Here is a 14,000-nt window from a genome sequence, read left to right as displayed (position 1 = left end):
CCAATGTAATTTATAAAAAAATAAGAAGGCAAATATAAACACGATACATAATGTCTCCCAGTAAAATATGTTTCTTATTTCCACAAGGGACTGTGCTTATAACTCAGTTGTAGAATCACTAACTGTTTCACAGTGACGTTGGGTATCAGTATTTCCTCACAGCATGAAGTTGTAGCGCAATGCCAACAATAGTTTTCTCTTAATGAGGGACAAAATTTTATATTGTCTAGTGCAAACAAGCATTTGTCGCTCAAGAACTTCAATTCAATCTTCATAATTAACTCGACGATTACATTTATCCAGATGTTTTGGTTTGCACAAAAAGTCTTAAATATTTTCTAATTTGACATTTGGTAGTATTTTTATTAAAAATCCTAATGGTATAGATTGTGTCCATTTAAGCATTTTTTAATTTGTTGTGTGGCTCCAAACAGTGCTAATCAGCACATCGCAGCTCAGCTTTTAGAAATGTACATTTTTAAGTTCAATATTTCTCCGAGGAATTCAGGAAATCCCTAGGTCCATTACCCCAGAACAGGGGAAGTGAAGATTCAAATGATCCGATGATTTCTCTGCAGCAATCTGTAGAATTGAAACCCGTCATCTGGAAGTTAAAACCTTATAGCGGTAGTTTCTAGTGATCAGGAATTCCTTTCAAAATGCATGAGATTATTCCAAGCAATTTGAAGAACTATGAAGTAATGTTAATGTATTGCTGGTAATATGACATGCCAGTCATTAATACAACTTGAGAGCAGCAACCATACTTGAAGAACATACCGACTATTTTGACTTGAGTTACAATTCAAGATACAAAGCACAATTATAAGTCAAACTAGGTAATACTTTAAGTCTCCTGTGCAAATTCCCAGCTTCTACTTTTCCCCTCTGCGCCATGTTCCACAATGAGTGACACTGGAGATCATCCTCTCCTATATTGCCTAAATATGACAGTAGAGTTGAATCGTTCAGTCTCTGCACGGTAAAAAATATAACAATTAAATACAACCACAGGTGCTACTGGAGGAAATGAGGACGTAAAAAAAATGAGCAGGACTAGGCAATGTGATTCAGTGAGCAGGTTCTGCTGTTCAGTAAATTCTAACTTCCACTTTGTCGTCTTCTACACCGTTCTTTAGCATCCAGACATTCTGTTAAATTCTAGGGTAAGAATAGTCTTGAAATTGAGGTGGCACAAAATTATTTTAAAAATAAATGCAAATCCAATAAAAAGTAGACTGACGGCCATGGATTAAATTATAGTTATTTTTTGCTCTCTCCACTGACTTGCTTTTCATTTGTGTGCAATTAAACACGTTGGAATTTTGAGTCACAGTTGGAGAATAGCGCTCGTCACTCTGTCAAACGTTACGTAATGTTAAATGGCACAAGTTCAATTATTATAAGTGTAAATACCTGTCTGATGATAAAGCATCACTGGGTATCACGAAACAAGGTTAATCAAGTTTGCTATCTCTCTCTCTCTCTGATTTAGTTTACCTTTTCCAGATGGGTCCATTAACCATAAACATGTAATACATTTGAGTAGTTTTTGATTGGGAACTGCATTTCACTCTTGAAAAGACATCATAGCGCACTCACTATATTGTACACTGTGATTTATGTTTCTTTCAGACTGAGGAAATGAACCTCTGCCCTAAGAATACACATTACATTACTAAGCCATTTTATAATCTTTGTTCTTTAGAATGATTCTTTTCCCATTTACTTAATGAACTGTTTTATTTTCTAGCTTCGCCAATTAGTAAATATCTGCATTAACCCGGATCCAGAGAAGAGACCAGATATTGCCTATGTTTATGAGGTTGCAAAGCGTATGCATGCACTTTCTTCAGGAAGCTAAAGCAAATTATGCATTGTGAAGATGGAAAAGCACAAGATATGAACATACCATTTCACTGTTTCTGTATTCTATCGTTAGTCTATTATTCTACGTCTAAGGATGGTTGTACAGAATTCAGTAGTTCAGTGGAATGAAAGTTATACAGGTCCATATGAATTCTTAATGACATGGTTCTGTTTGCTGAACTGCATTTATTTTAATGATTACATCCTCTCAGTGGCTTCAGTGTTTTAATTTGTACACTGTTTCCATTTCCGCACTTGATATTTTGAAAATAAAATTGGTGTGCCTACAGATTTATTTTACAATTACAAGCAAACCTGTTTTCTGTAGGCCTGTGGACCAGGCTTTATTGTGCCTTGTTAGATAAACCCCTGCTCTTATTTATAGCATTTACCACATGCTGCAGCCCTTGCGATATCTTCTGTTGACCCTTAGATACACGGTGGCATTGTATGAATTTGCAGCAAGTTTTGGTATGTTATGCAAATCAACATTTGGTTTGTATGGACCAAATTCTCAATTGCTTCAATGTTCCATGTAAGTCACATAAATGCTAACCAAAACACTATTAAATGTTCATTGACATTTATGGTTTCTAAAAGGTGCCTTCGTTTTTTTAGTTTTATTAAAGAAAACCTGCAGATTGATGCAGTAATGCGAATTGCCCATTGATGTTAAACTACCAATAAGAACAAATATTGTTCAGTTACAGCTATCCGAGGTTTGCAGAAAATCGTATAAATTGATACCTTGAGGTTTGGCCACTTTTGTTTTAAGTTGTGATTGAGCCTATTTTGTCTCCTCCTGATTTGCCAGATCCTGTATACAAGACCTGCTTATAACACTCGACCACTGAAGCTCAATACCATTTTGCCATTAGGTGTACAAGAATGGCTGGGCAATGATATTATCCCTTTTTGTTCTTCTCAGAGAAATCCAGTTGAAATTTGTAACTGAGAAGGGGAATTCAACTTTCCTCTTGCGATCAGTGTCTACCATCATATTATTTTTCTGTATTTACACATTTTTAAAAAGGTTTTTAGTTTCACTGCGCCCCAATCATTTGAATTTTAAACATCTACTTTCAATTTATACTTGGATAAATCCTACAGGGTTAGACATTGTAATAAATTAATTTATTAATATGGTACCAAGTGAATGTGAAAAATATAATTGAATGGGACAATCGATGAAGAACAGGAACAGTGTCATAGACAAAAACTGAACGATTTCTTTTGAGAATGCAGAACATCTTATAGCTAAAGTGACATCTGTCAGTTAGCAAGGCTTTCTTGGAAACTCATTACACAAACCTTATAAGGTATACAGAAGGATACAAAGTGCTGGAGTAACACAGTGGGGCAGGCAACATCTCTGGAGAACATGGATAGGCAAAGTTTCAGGTTGACCAGAAATGTCACCAATGTGCGTTCTCCAGAGCTGCTGCCTGACTTGCTGAGTTACTCCAGCACATTGTGTCTTTATGTGTATTAACCAGCATCTGCAGTTCTTTGTTTCTCCATCTTATATGGTATGATGCTTAATTGTGCCGACCAAATAATCGCAGTTAAGTTAAATTACGGGGATGATACAACTGTCCGTGGTTTCTTCGAATTGGGAAGAGAAAATAACTTGAGAGTTCCGATCTAGATTGCTATCCATGTCCACAATTGCAATAATCCCAGCCGAAGATACGGTCTGAACTCGCTGATAAAAGTTAGCTGCTTAGCCTAAATTGAATGGAACGTGTGGAACACTACTCGACACATTTGCCTCTTTTAGGACACAAGGCAAAAAAAAAGCATTGGAGAATTTGAGAGGATAAGAAAGAAAAATTGTCCCTTGAGAACTTAAAACACATTTTCTTCAGTATTTTCAGATTATTTTGCCTATAACGGTGTTACTATATGTGGAGTGTGGTTTAATATATATATACTGCTTTAAATTACAATTAATGGCCATCCATAAGTGCCATCAAGCATAATTAATGAGTAGTAAGGAATAAATTAACTTGGGATTTCACCCCCATTTTAAAATTGGTTGTAATTTAATTTCCAGATTTTGGACAAAAAAGTAAGTTCTTTGATTAATAAATGATATTGTGATTAATTTGAAGAGTCAGGTATTGATTGGAACAAATTACTAGTTTACAACAGGTTAATTCTTTTTTTTTCCTAAGACATTTTACATGTTTTGAAGCAAAATAATTTAGTTTTTGTTGATCATTTCCAGCCTAAAGGAAGCTTTTGTGATGGATAGTATGAGATGATATGCAAACAGTAGAACATGGTACTGAGTTCGATTTTAAAAATAGATGAAATTCTTCTTCCTCTGTAGTTTAGGTACCAATTTAATCGACACAGTTTATCATAAAACATCCACCTTGAAAATTCTTTGCTAAAATACTGTGCTGATGTGGACTTCTTGTGCGAGTTATTGTTTGGATTTACAAATGTAATTTTTGCAAATTATATGCTGCTTTTGGGGAAAAAAAGACATTTTAAATTGAGTCTGTTCTATTTTTCAATATGAATGATATTGTTAATAGAGCCAGGTTCAAATTGTTTCTAGATTTGAATATTCTTGGGCAAGAATTTTTGTAGGGCAAACCAGAGTATGTTATAATGTGCCTTATGTTTTACAGGAATGTTAAAGTGCTTGTACCTGATTGTCGTTAAATGCATGTTGATAAAGAATATGCCATTAAAGATTCCACTGCAGAAATTGTTATGGCCTTCCAATACATTAACAAGAAAAATACATCTTTTGCTAAAGAGCTTGTATAATCTGTCAACTGGAAATGGTATCACTTTGTTACAAATCCACAAGTTAGATTTGAGGATGGATTTTGCTTTTCTAAATGGAAATGAATATGCTGCCTGTCCATAATAAATTTACAGATAATTGGCCTATATTAGTTTATTTTCTGGGAAATGCTCTGGTTGGAGTGTGGGAGACTAAAGGGGGATCTTGTAAAGATGTATGAAATCACGTGGGGAATGGATAGGGTGAATGCACAGTCTTTTTCCCACAGGGTATTGGAGTCGGGAACCAGAGGGCATAGGTTCAAGGTGAGAGGGGAAAGATTTAATAGCAACCTGATGTCCAGCTTTTAGATTCAGAGGGTGGTGGGTAGATGGAATGAGCAGCCAGAGGAGGTAGTTGAGGCAGGCACTATAACAACATTTAAAAGATACTTGGACAAATAAATAGATAGGAAAGGTTTGGAGTGCTATGGGCCAAACATGGGCAAATGAGACAAAAGGGGATGAGGCATCATGTCGGCCTGGGCAAGTTGGGCCGAGGAGTCTCTTTCTGTGCTCTATGACTGGTCAGCATGGATCATCTTGATCAGCATGGACAAGTTCAGCTGAAGGGCTGTATGACTCTATTGTAATTCAATTACAACCACTCTTGAAAGAAATTGACATCTTTGATATAATTTAACAGCAATGCAGTAGATTTTTCGTAAAGTGAGTATTTCTGTGCACGAACCCTCCCCTCTTGTACCTGGAATGATATTAATGCCAGATGATATTTCCCCACTTCCATAATAATGTTCATCCTGTCTTTAAATTGCTGAATTTAGCCTGTACATAGTTCCAAAACCCAGCTTAATGTGAGTTGCAAGAAATACCTGCTAACTCGTAATCTGATTGTAATTGTTGATCATATAAATATGGCTTATTAAGAGGCTAGAATAAGTGGAATGGCTATTAATACAAGATGGGTGTTTACATTGAGTCCTGTTATAGATACTAATAGATAATTTTCCGTCCAATACAGTAACTATTAGTCACTTTGAAAGGCTTGACTATATTTTATTACCAATTCATGCATTTTATTATCATGGACTTTTCAATTTAAAAGCTGCCATCGTTATTCTGATAATATACTGCTAATATTAACAAGATGATTCTTTTTGCAGGGATTTTTTTAATTGATACAAGAAACAATCTCAGTAGTCTTGTCAAAAATTTGTAATGGAATTTAGTTAATGAGATCTAAAAAGCTGGCCTGCAGGTTTGTATCACAGTTGATTTGTGTGAATCTTTTAAATTTTTCACTTGTAGTATTTGGCGTGTGATTATGTACCGCCATGATGAGGAGAGATGATTTTCTTTCCAATTCTGATATGTTTTGTGTTGCCCCTTTTTCTGTGGGTGTCTTCATGGAGTAGAATCCATTTCTTGCAAGTCAATAGTGTTTTATTGTCATATGTCCAAGAAAAGAATTTCCTACTTGCAGTAAGTAAGTCAATGTACACAAATTATTGATCTATAAATCGAGAGCATTCTTCTCTCAATCTTTCCTAATGAGAAAAAAAATATGTAGAATCGTTGATAACATGGTTTCGGACTAAGTTTAACCACATGGTTTGCTGTGATGTGTAGAAATGCATCATTAAAATGACTACTATGGATCATTTTTGCACCTAAAACATTAAAATTCAAGACTGTATATCATTGAGAACGGAAAAACAGCTTCATTTTAATTAGGAAGTGTACAGGTACAAAGTTATGCTCCTAGTGAGGTTAAAACAGTTTGAGTTTTTTTGATTTTGCTAAATCAGCATGATCCCACAGTTTGTTCTTTAAGGATTGCTGATTCAAGAAATGAAGCCTGCTTGTATCCAGCAAAATCCAGTGGTGGGTGAAGGGATAAGAATGTTAGCTGACGAGTCAGTACTTGTCAATATAAAAACACTTCATCCTTTTTCATGTACTCAGAGTAAAGTTGTACTTTATTGTATTAAGCCAAGACATAATGCAATATATATATATATATATTTTAAAGGAATGCAATTTTTCATGAACTTAAGATTTGAGTGTCTGAATTAACAAATATAAATTGTGTAGTTACTCTGGAGGTCACAGAAAGACGACATTATTTTGTAAGCATGTTGTTTACTTGTACACGGTACCATATAATTGCTTCTGACAAATCGTTTTAAAGCGTATACTATGACTTAAATGCATTTGCGTATTCTGTGAAATTGAAAATCGAATGACATGACCTAAAATGCACAAATTACCTGAGATTTACTGAAGTGCTTCGGTGTTTCGGCAATTTTTTTTTTGAATAAATGGGAGGTTAATTATACCATTGTACTTCTGCTTTGTTAAATCTCAACTGTTCTATATGCCAGATATATCCTGTTTGGTGGCAATAATAGTTTTACTATCTCATTGCCATCTAGTGTTAGCACAGTTATGTTGCACTTCCAAGACAAGACTGAGCAAAAATGAAATCTATTGTTTTTAAACTGGGAAAAAAAATAGGTTGTATGTATATATCATCCGCATACATCCTAAAACATTTGTTTAGTCTCTACATCTTTCTGATTCCAAGTGGTTATTCCACTTTGGTACCACTTATGGGCATTGTTCGATAAGACTGGATATTGCTTTTGTATTAAAACCTAACTCGACCAAATCACTAAGTACCTTACAAGAAAAATCAGTCTACAAACAAAAGATCTTATTCTCCTCAAATGCCACCAGCCTGTAGCTCTTTAACATTGCTGTTTTGTAGGTTTCAGTAAGCCACTAAAAACATTTGAGGATAGGTATTTTCATTCCACACAGTTAATTTTTTACAAAGTAGCTTCATTCCTGTTGAAAGCGGTTTGTGGATTTTCTTCGCTTGTATTCTGTTGTGATGTTGCTGTCGATGTAGAGGGTTAGGGAAAGACCACTGCATTCTGACACCAGTTGTGTGGATGCTACAATTGACCAGGGATGGCTGTGGTTCCCTAGTTACTCCAATGTGTGAACAGACACACTTCAGTTGGCAAAATACACAAAACTAATACAGGTTAAAGGACACAGAGTGTGTAGGAAGTAATTGCAGATGCTGGTTTAAACCAAAGATAGACACAAAATGCTGGAGTAACTCAGCGGGACAGGCAGCATCTCTGGAAATAAGGAATGGGTGACGTTTCAGGTCAAGATGTCTGAAGAAGGATCTTGGCCGTTAAAGGACACTAACATGACTACAAAAACTCAGATTGGCTCAGAGCACAACAAAGGCCATGGTGCACCATCAGGAGGTAGTGTGTTTGTTGAGGTGTTCAACTGAGGCTTTTATGTTCTCCTTTAGACATGAACATCAACTGATGTTCTGTTGCTGAAAAGCAGGGGGATCTCTTGGTGCACATTTATTCTCCAGTCTACACCATTTGGTGCCCTTGCAATTTTGTTCCCATGTTCTGTAAATTACTCTTGTGACTACATCACACTGACGCTGAGGCTCCTCGGGAAATTCTCAAGCTGTGAAGAGGTGTTGTATGCAATTATTTCTTTAAACTTTTCAGTGGAGGAATGATTCACAGAACAATGCACTTGCAGAGTAACAACATGCATTTAATGTAAGAAATACATCCCAAGGCACTTAGCAGGCACATGATCAAATAACATCTGATACTACATAAAATATGAAAAGCTTTAGGATAGACCTCAAAAAGCTAGTTTTAAGGGGTTTTATTTATATAGGGAAAATATGCAGCTTAGGACCTGCAGCAGAAGTCTCAACTACCAAAGGTACACAAAATTGCTGGAGAAACTCAGCGGGTGCAGCAGCACCTATGGAGCGAAGGAAATAGGCGACGTTTCGGGCCGAAACCCTTCTTCAGACTGCCAAATGAGAAGCAATAAAATGTGGGTAACTTCCTACTAACACCCCCCCCCCCCCCCCTACTTTTCCTCCTCTAGCTTTTCAATTGGCAACTCTTCAAACCTGTCTTGCCTTCTCTCTGGCCTTTCCTCCATCCATCTGCCTGGCAACCCCGCAGCCTCTGCTGTCGATCTATCATCTTCCACGCTTGGCCCTGCCTCTTCATTTTTCCAGCTTTCATCTCCAACCCTCTCCTCCCCCCCCCCCTCCCCACATACACACACAGTCTGAAGAAGGGTGCAAATCCATAATGTCACATATCCATTTTCTCCAGAGATGCTGCCTCATCCACCGAGCTACTCCAGCACTTTGTATATTTTTAAAGAAGAATTTGCAGTTTCTTGTTTGTAGGAATGGATTGGTGTTGGCAACACGAGGTGAGGTTTAAGCTTTAGAGGCAGTACGGAAACAGGCCCACTGAGTCCCCGCCAACCAGCGATCTCCCCGTATACACTATTTTACCAAAGCCAGGTAGGTGGCTAGGTAGAAAACCAGAGCACCCGGTGAAAACCCACGTGGTCACATTAAGAACGTACAAACTGCACAGACAGCACCCGTAGGATTGAACCCAGGTCTCTGGCACTGTAAGACAGCAACTCTACCACTGCCGGCCTTGGCCAAAGTTGGACAATGTTCATGAGGTGATTATAAATTGTCATTTCAAGACAGGTTCCAGGTAGTGGGGAGTCATGGGGTGGAACTTTGCAACAGCAAAAGGGGATAAATCCTGGGGAATTATTTTTCTATGGTGGTGTATGTAAATTGATCATTGGACATAGAGGCAGATTAAACCCAGCTTTGTTGCTCCCTACCAAAAGCATGAACAGAACATGGATCCTGATGAAGTAAGATTAAAGTTAAAGCTGATCCATGAAAATTGCCAACAAATGAAATGGAATTAGCAGCCAGAAACAAGGTGCCATTCACTATGGAATCGATAGAGATGATGCATTCTACTAAGGGAATGCTTGATGCTTCTAAAATGGATTTAACATGGACCCAATTTTTCCATGGGTAATTATCAAGCACAAGTATTGTTCATTGTCTTAGTATATTTTTGAGATACAGCATGGAAACAGGCCCTTCAACTATTCAATTGAGCCAATCAACTATCCTACAATCGACAGACAATTTACAAAAGCCAATTGACCGACAAACATGCACATTTTTGGAGTGTGTGAGGAAACCGGAACACTGAGAAAACCCATGCGGTCGCAGGGAGAACGACAGTATCCGTACTCAGGATTGAACCTGGGTCTCTGGCACTGTGAGGCAGCAATTCTACCACAGACAATCTCTGATCTCTTAAGCACTTAATAGAATCAGTTGTGTATGGGAGAAATTGTGTGTTTAGTATATGGTACTAAATTCCTGGTGTCGTAGAGTTGCACTGTATAGAAACATGCCCTTCAACCCATCTTGTCCATGCCAACCAAGATGGCATATGCACTAGTCCCATTTGTTTGCATTTGGCCCATAGCCTTACAAAGCCTTCCATCCATTTATCTGTCTGGCGGCTCATTCCATAATTGGAATGTTTTGTTGAAGGTTTATCTTCAGGATTTTCTGACGGGGGGGGGAGAAATGAATGCGTGTGACAGAGGAGTTGAGTTGGTACAACTATTGGCAACAGACTCGAGCATCTTTGAAGAATCAATGCTTTCTGTGGGAACAATTGAGTTCCTGTTGCTCTCCTGTATTCAAACAATTACCTGTGTCCTACTGACCTTGTGTAGTTGGACTTATAAATGGATGTCAAGAAAAGACACAATGCTGGAATAACTCAGCGGGTCAGGCAGCATCCCTGGAGAACATGGTTAAGTGATGTTTCGGGTTGGGTTCATTCTTCAGACCATCCTGACCAAAAACATCATCTATCCATATTCTCCGGAGATGCTGCCTGACCCGCTGAGTACTCCAGTAATTTGTGGGGTTTTTTGTAAGCCAGCATCTGTAGTTCCTTGTCTCTAGTCTATCACTGCATTTGCACCACAGACTCTGCCTGACGCGCTGAGTTCTTCAAGCACTTTATATTGTGCTCAAGTTTACAGTATCTGCAGTTCCTTGTGTCTCCATTTTGCCAGTGTTAGTCTAAAAGTAATACCATGTTGCAGTTAAATAATTTTACTGGTCCAATAACTCCAACTAATGTGAATTGGCTAACTGGGTTTAATCAGGGAAATCAATGCTACTTTCATGGGTCAAAAACACAAAGTTCTGGATGAACTTCAGACGGAGCCTGAAGAAGGGTCCTGACCTGAAATATCACCTATCCATGTCCTCCATAGATGCCGCCTGAGCCGCTTAGTTCCTCCAGCACTTTGTCCTTTTTGCTCAAGATTCCAGCACCCCCAGTTCCTTGCAACTACCATTTGCATGACCACATGTAGATCAATGATGGGAGTGATTTTCACAGCTGTATTTGGCCAAAGAACATTGAAAATGATTGATTCTGCAAAGTTAACACATGGAGATATGCGTTTGATATATCCTAATGTGTTAGAGGGCATATTTCTGAAATTAGTAAAAAGCTGAAGCAGATCCATCTGTGTTAGAAAATGAAAGTTTCCCGTTGAGTGATTCTCCTCGTTTGCTTCGTTTGATGCTCGGGAGAAGACCACATTTCAGCACTAACGTCTGTGAAGCTTACTGTTTTACAATCCCATCGTGGTTCTTCCCAGAATCTCAACTGGGTAGTACCTATGTAAGTTAAATCCTGCATTGAAATCTTCACACACACACACACACTGTTTTCTTTATAGTAGAACAGTTGTAATGCATCTCTGCTGAGCTTCATTACAGTACTGTCAGACACTCAAACCCATCTGGAAGGTTCATCACAAAACATGGGCAATATTTGCAAAGGCTAAGGTGAATTGCACTGCAAAATTAGAGTTAAAGTCTTACAGCATAGAAACAGGCCCTTCGGCCCAACTCGTCCATGGCAACCAAGATGCCCCATCTACTCTAGGTACAGTGAAAAGCTATTTTGTTGCATCTATCCAGTCAGCAGAAAGACTATACATGATTACAATCAAGTAGGGGAGAAGAGGGGGTGAGACTGGTCCTTGATTATGCTGGTGCCCTTGCCGAGGCAGCATGAGGTGTAAATATAGATATAGATCGTGATATTTGTGTAAATAACATTGTGTTTAAACATTGGGATCGATCACCTCAGTGTCATTATTTTCACTGTCAGAGACAGAGTTGTCACTGGCATTAGCAACTAGGGAAGTATTCTGGCACTTCTAGGTTTGTTTTGGTGTATGTTGGGGTCAGGCTTTGAAGCCCGGAATGTGAAGACAATGCTAACACAAAGTGCTTGAATAACTCAGCAGGTCAGGCAGCAACTGTGGAGGGAATGGACAGACAATATTTCAAGTCTGGATGTGTCGGCAAAGGTGAACCATAGCAGACACCTGGGGACAATTATAAGGCTGTATATCTCAATAGAATGCGGAACAGAGACTTGAACTTCATGTGCAGGAAGGAACTGCAAGTGCTGTTTTATAATGAAGATAGATGCAAAGTGCTGGAGCAACTCAGCGGGTCAGGCAGCATCTCTGCAGAAAAGGAACAGGTGTTACCTGTTAAATTTCACCAGAGAGACTGCCTGATCCGTTAAGTTGCTCCAGCACTTACTCAACATACTGTTGCACTGTATAACAATTAGCCAAAGATTTCATGGAATGATCTCTCCAGTGAAACTGCAAAGCTTTTTTCTAAAATACAAACTTCATTATTTTCTTGCGATATCTGCAATGGGCTTCTGAATGTGGGCATGATTAATGTTTCCACTGTAGCGACCAGTGATAAACTGCAGATTAGGGGTGACATGCAGGGAATGGAGGAATGTGGATCGCGTGCAGGCAGAAGAGATTAGTTGAACTTGGCATCATGTCTGGCACAGACATTGTGGGCCGAAGGGCCTGCTCCTGTGCTGTACTGTTTTATTTTCTAAGACCCTGGCACGAGACTTCACAATCGCATGTCCATGAGGCAGGAGTGTGGCCGACAAACTCGCACCTGATGTATTCCTTCATGTATTCTTATCTGTTTTCATTTGGATGAAATGCAACCATTGCACTTTCCACAACAATGCTTCATTGGTTCCTTTATTGTCACGTGTACCAAGGTTGAGTGAGATTTTTTTTTGCATACAGAGGAGGGAGTTGAGGCAGGGACTATCGCAACGTTTAAGAAACATGTGGACAGGTACATGTGATCAGCCATGATCACAATAAATGGCGGTCCTGGCTCGATGGGCCGAATGGCCTCCTCCTGCACCTATTTTCTATGTTTCTATGAAAGGACAGGTTTAGCGGGATATGGGCCAAATGCCCTAAGAGTATTGCCATACATAAGTACAATCTTAGGTACATAACGCATAAAAACAGCCCACTGCGTCCATATGCAAGAGACGGCATGTTTTGATATCATTACCAAAGTCCCAGCTGCACTGGACATAAAGGCCCATTGCAGCCGTCGTCCCTCTCTTCACCTGGCCATCTTCATGCAACCTTCATGCCCCGGGGCGCCTCACACAGCTGACCTTGCTGGTGCAGAAGGCAAGTCCCCCCCCAGTTCTTCCGACCGTCCCTTGACCCTTGTCCAGGGTCAGGAGGAACTCAGCGGCACAGGCAGCATTTGTGGAAGGTGTGGACGGGCGACATTTCGGGTCAGGACTCTTCTCAGAGTGAAGAATGAGGATGATGCTGTGGTTGATGGATGGGGTGATCTCGCTACAACGTGAGATGGTAACGGTTTGAGTATTGATGGATGACTCTTCAAGCATTACATTCTGACAGAAGCTGGTGAATCAGATTATTGGCATTTGACGGCTGTCGAGAGCTCTCCTCCTGACAGAATAACCTTCTCTCTGGCATCTGCACTAAGCAATACTGGAAAAGCACGTTGAGAGGAATAAGAGAAGCAAAGCCAATCAATCAGGGGACAACTTTTTAAAAAGATTGAGTGTGAGGGAAAAATACAGATTCCATTTCATTCTGTAGGAAGCAACTGCAGATGCTGGGTTATACAGAAGATAGACACAAAATGCTGGAATAACTCAGCGAGTCAGGTAGCATCTGTGGAGAAAAGGAATAGGTAACGTCAAGTCGGAACCCTTCTTCAACAGATTCAATTTCATTCCCTGGAATCTGCTTTTTCTGCTTATTTTATTTCATTTTTTGCCAGGACTCGAGCTACAAGAAAAGGTTGAACAGGCTAGTACATAATTCCTTGGAGTGCAGGAAGATGAGGGGTCATCTTCTAGAGGTGTGGAAGATCATGAGAGGAATAGATAGGGTGAATACACAGAGTCTTTTATCCAGAGTAGGGAATCAAGAACCAGGCGATGTAGGTTTAAGGTGCGAGGGGAAAGATTTAATAGGAACCCGAGAGAGCAACTTTTTCACACTCGGAGCGGTCGGTCGAACCCGTGTCTCTGGCGCTGTCA

General features: G+C 39.2%; 1 protein-coding gene across 2 annotated transcripts in view; it reads left to right on the top strand.

Annotated features, from left to right (window-relative positions):
• The window catches only part of nek7 (NIMA related kinase 7), a 137,603-nt gene extending 132,830 nt beyond the window's left edge, over positions 1-4,773 (top strand). The window contains exon 11 of one of the 2 annotated variants that reach the window (XM_033027972.1): positions 1,754-4,773. In XM_033027972.1, coding sequence (XP_032883863.1) covers positions 1,754-1,864 — 111 coding nt within the window. In that variant the 3' untranslated portion in view covers positions 1,865-4,773. The remainder of the gene's footprint in view (positions 1-1,753) is intronic. The other variant, XM_033027971.1, reaches the window with a different exon arrangement.
• Positions 4,774-14,000: the final 9,227 nt, after the last annotated feature.

This window comes from Amblyraja radiata, chromosome 10 (assembly GCF_010909765.2).
Source record: "Amblyraja radiata isolate CabotCenter1 chromosome 10, sAmbRad1.1.pri, whole genome shotgun sequence".
In the NCBI taxonomy this organism is placed as follows: Eukaryota; Metazoa; Chordata; class Chondrichthyes; order Rajiformes; family Rajidae; genus Amblyraja; species Amblyraja radiata.
This window is presented reverse-complemented; position numbering and strand designations above follow the sequence as displayed.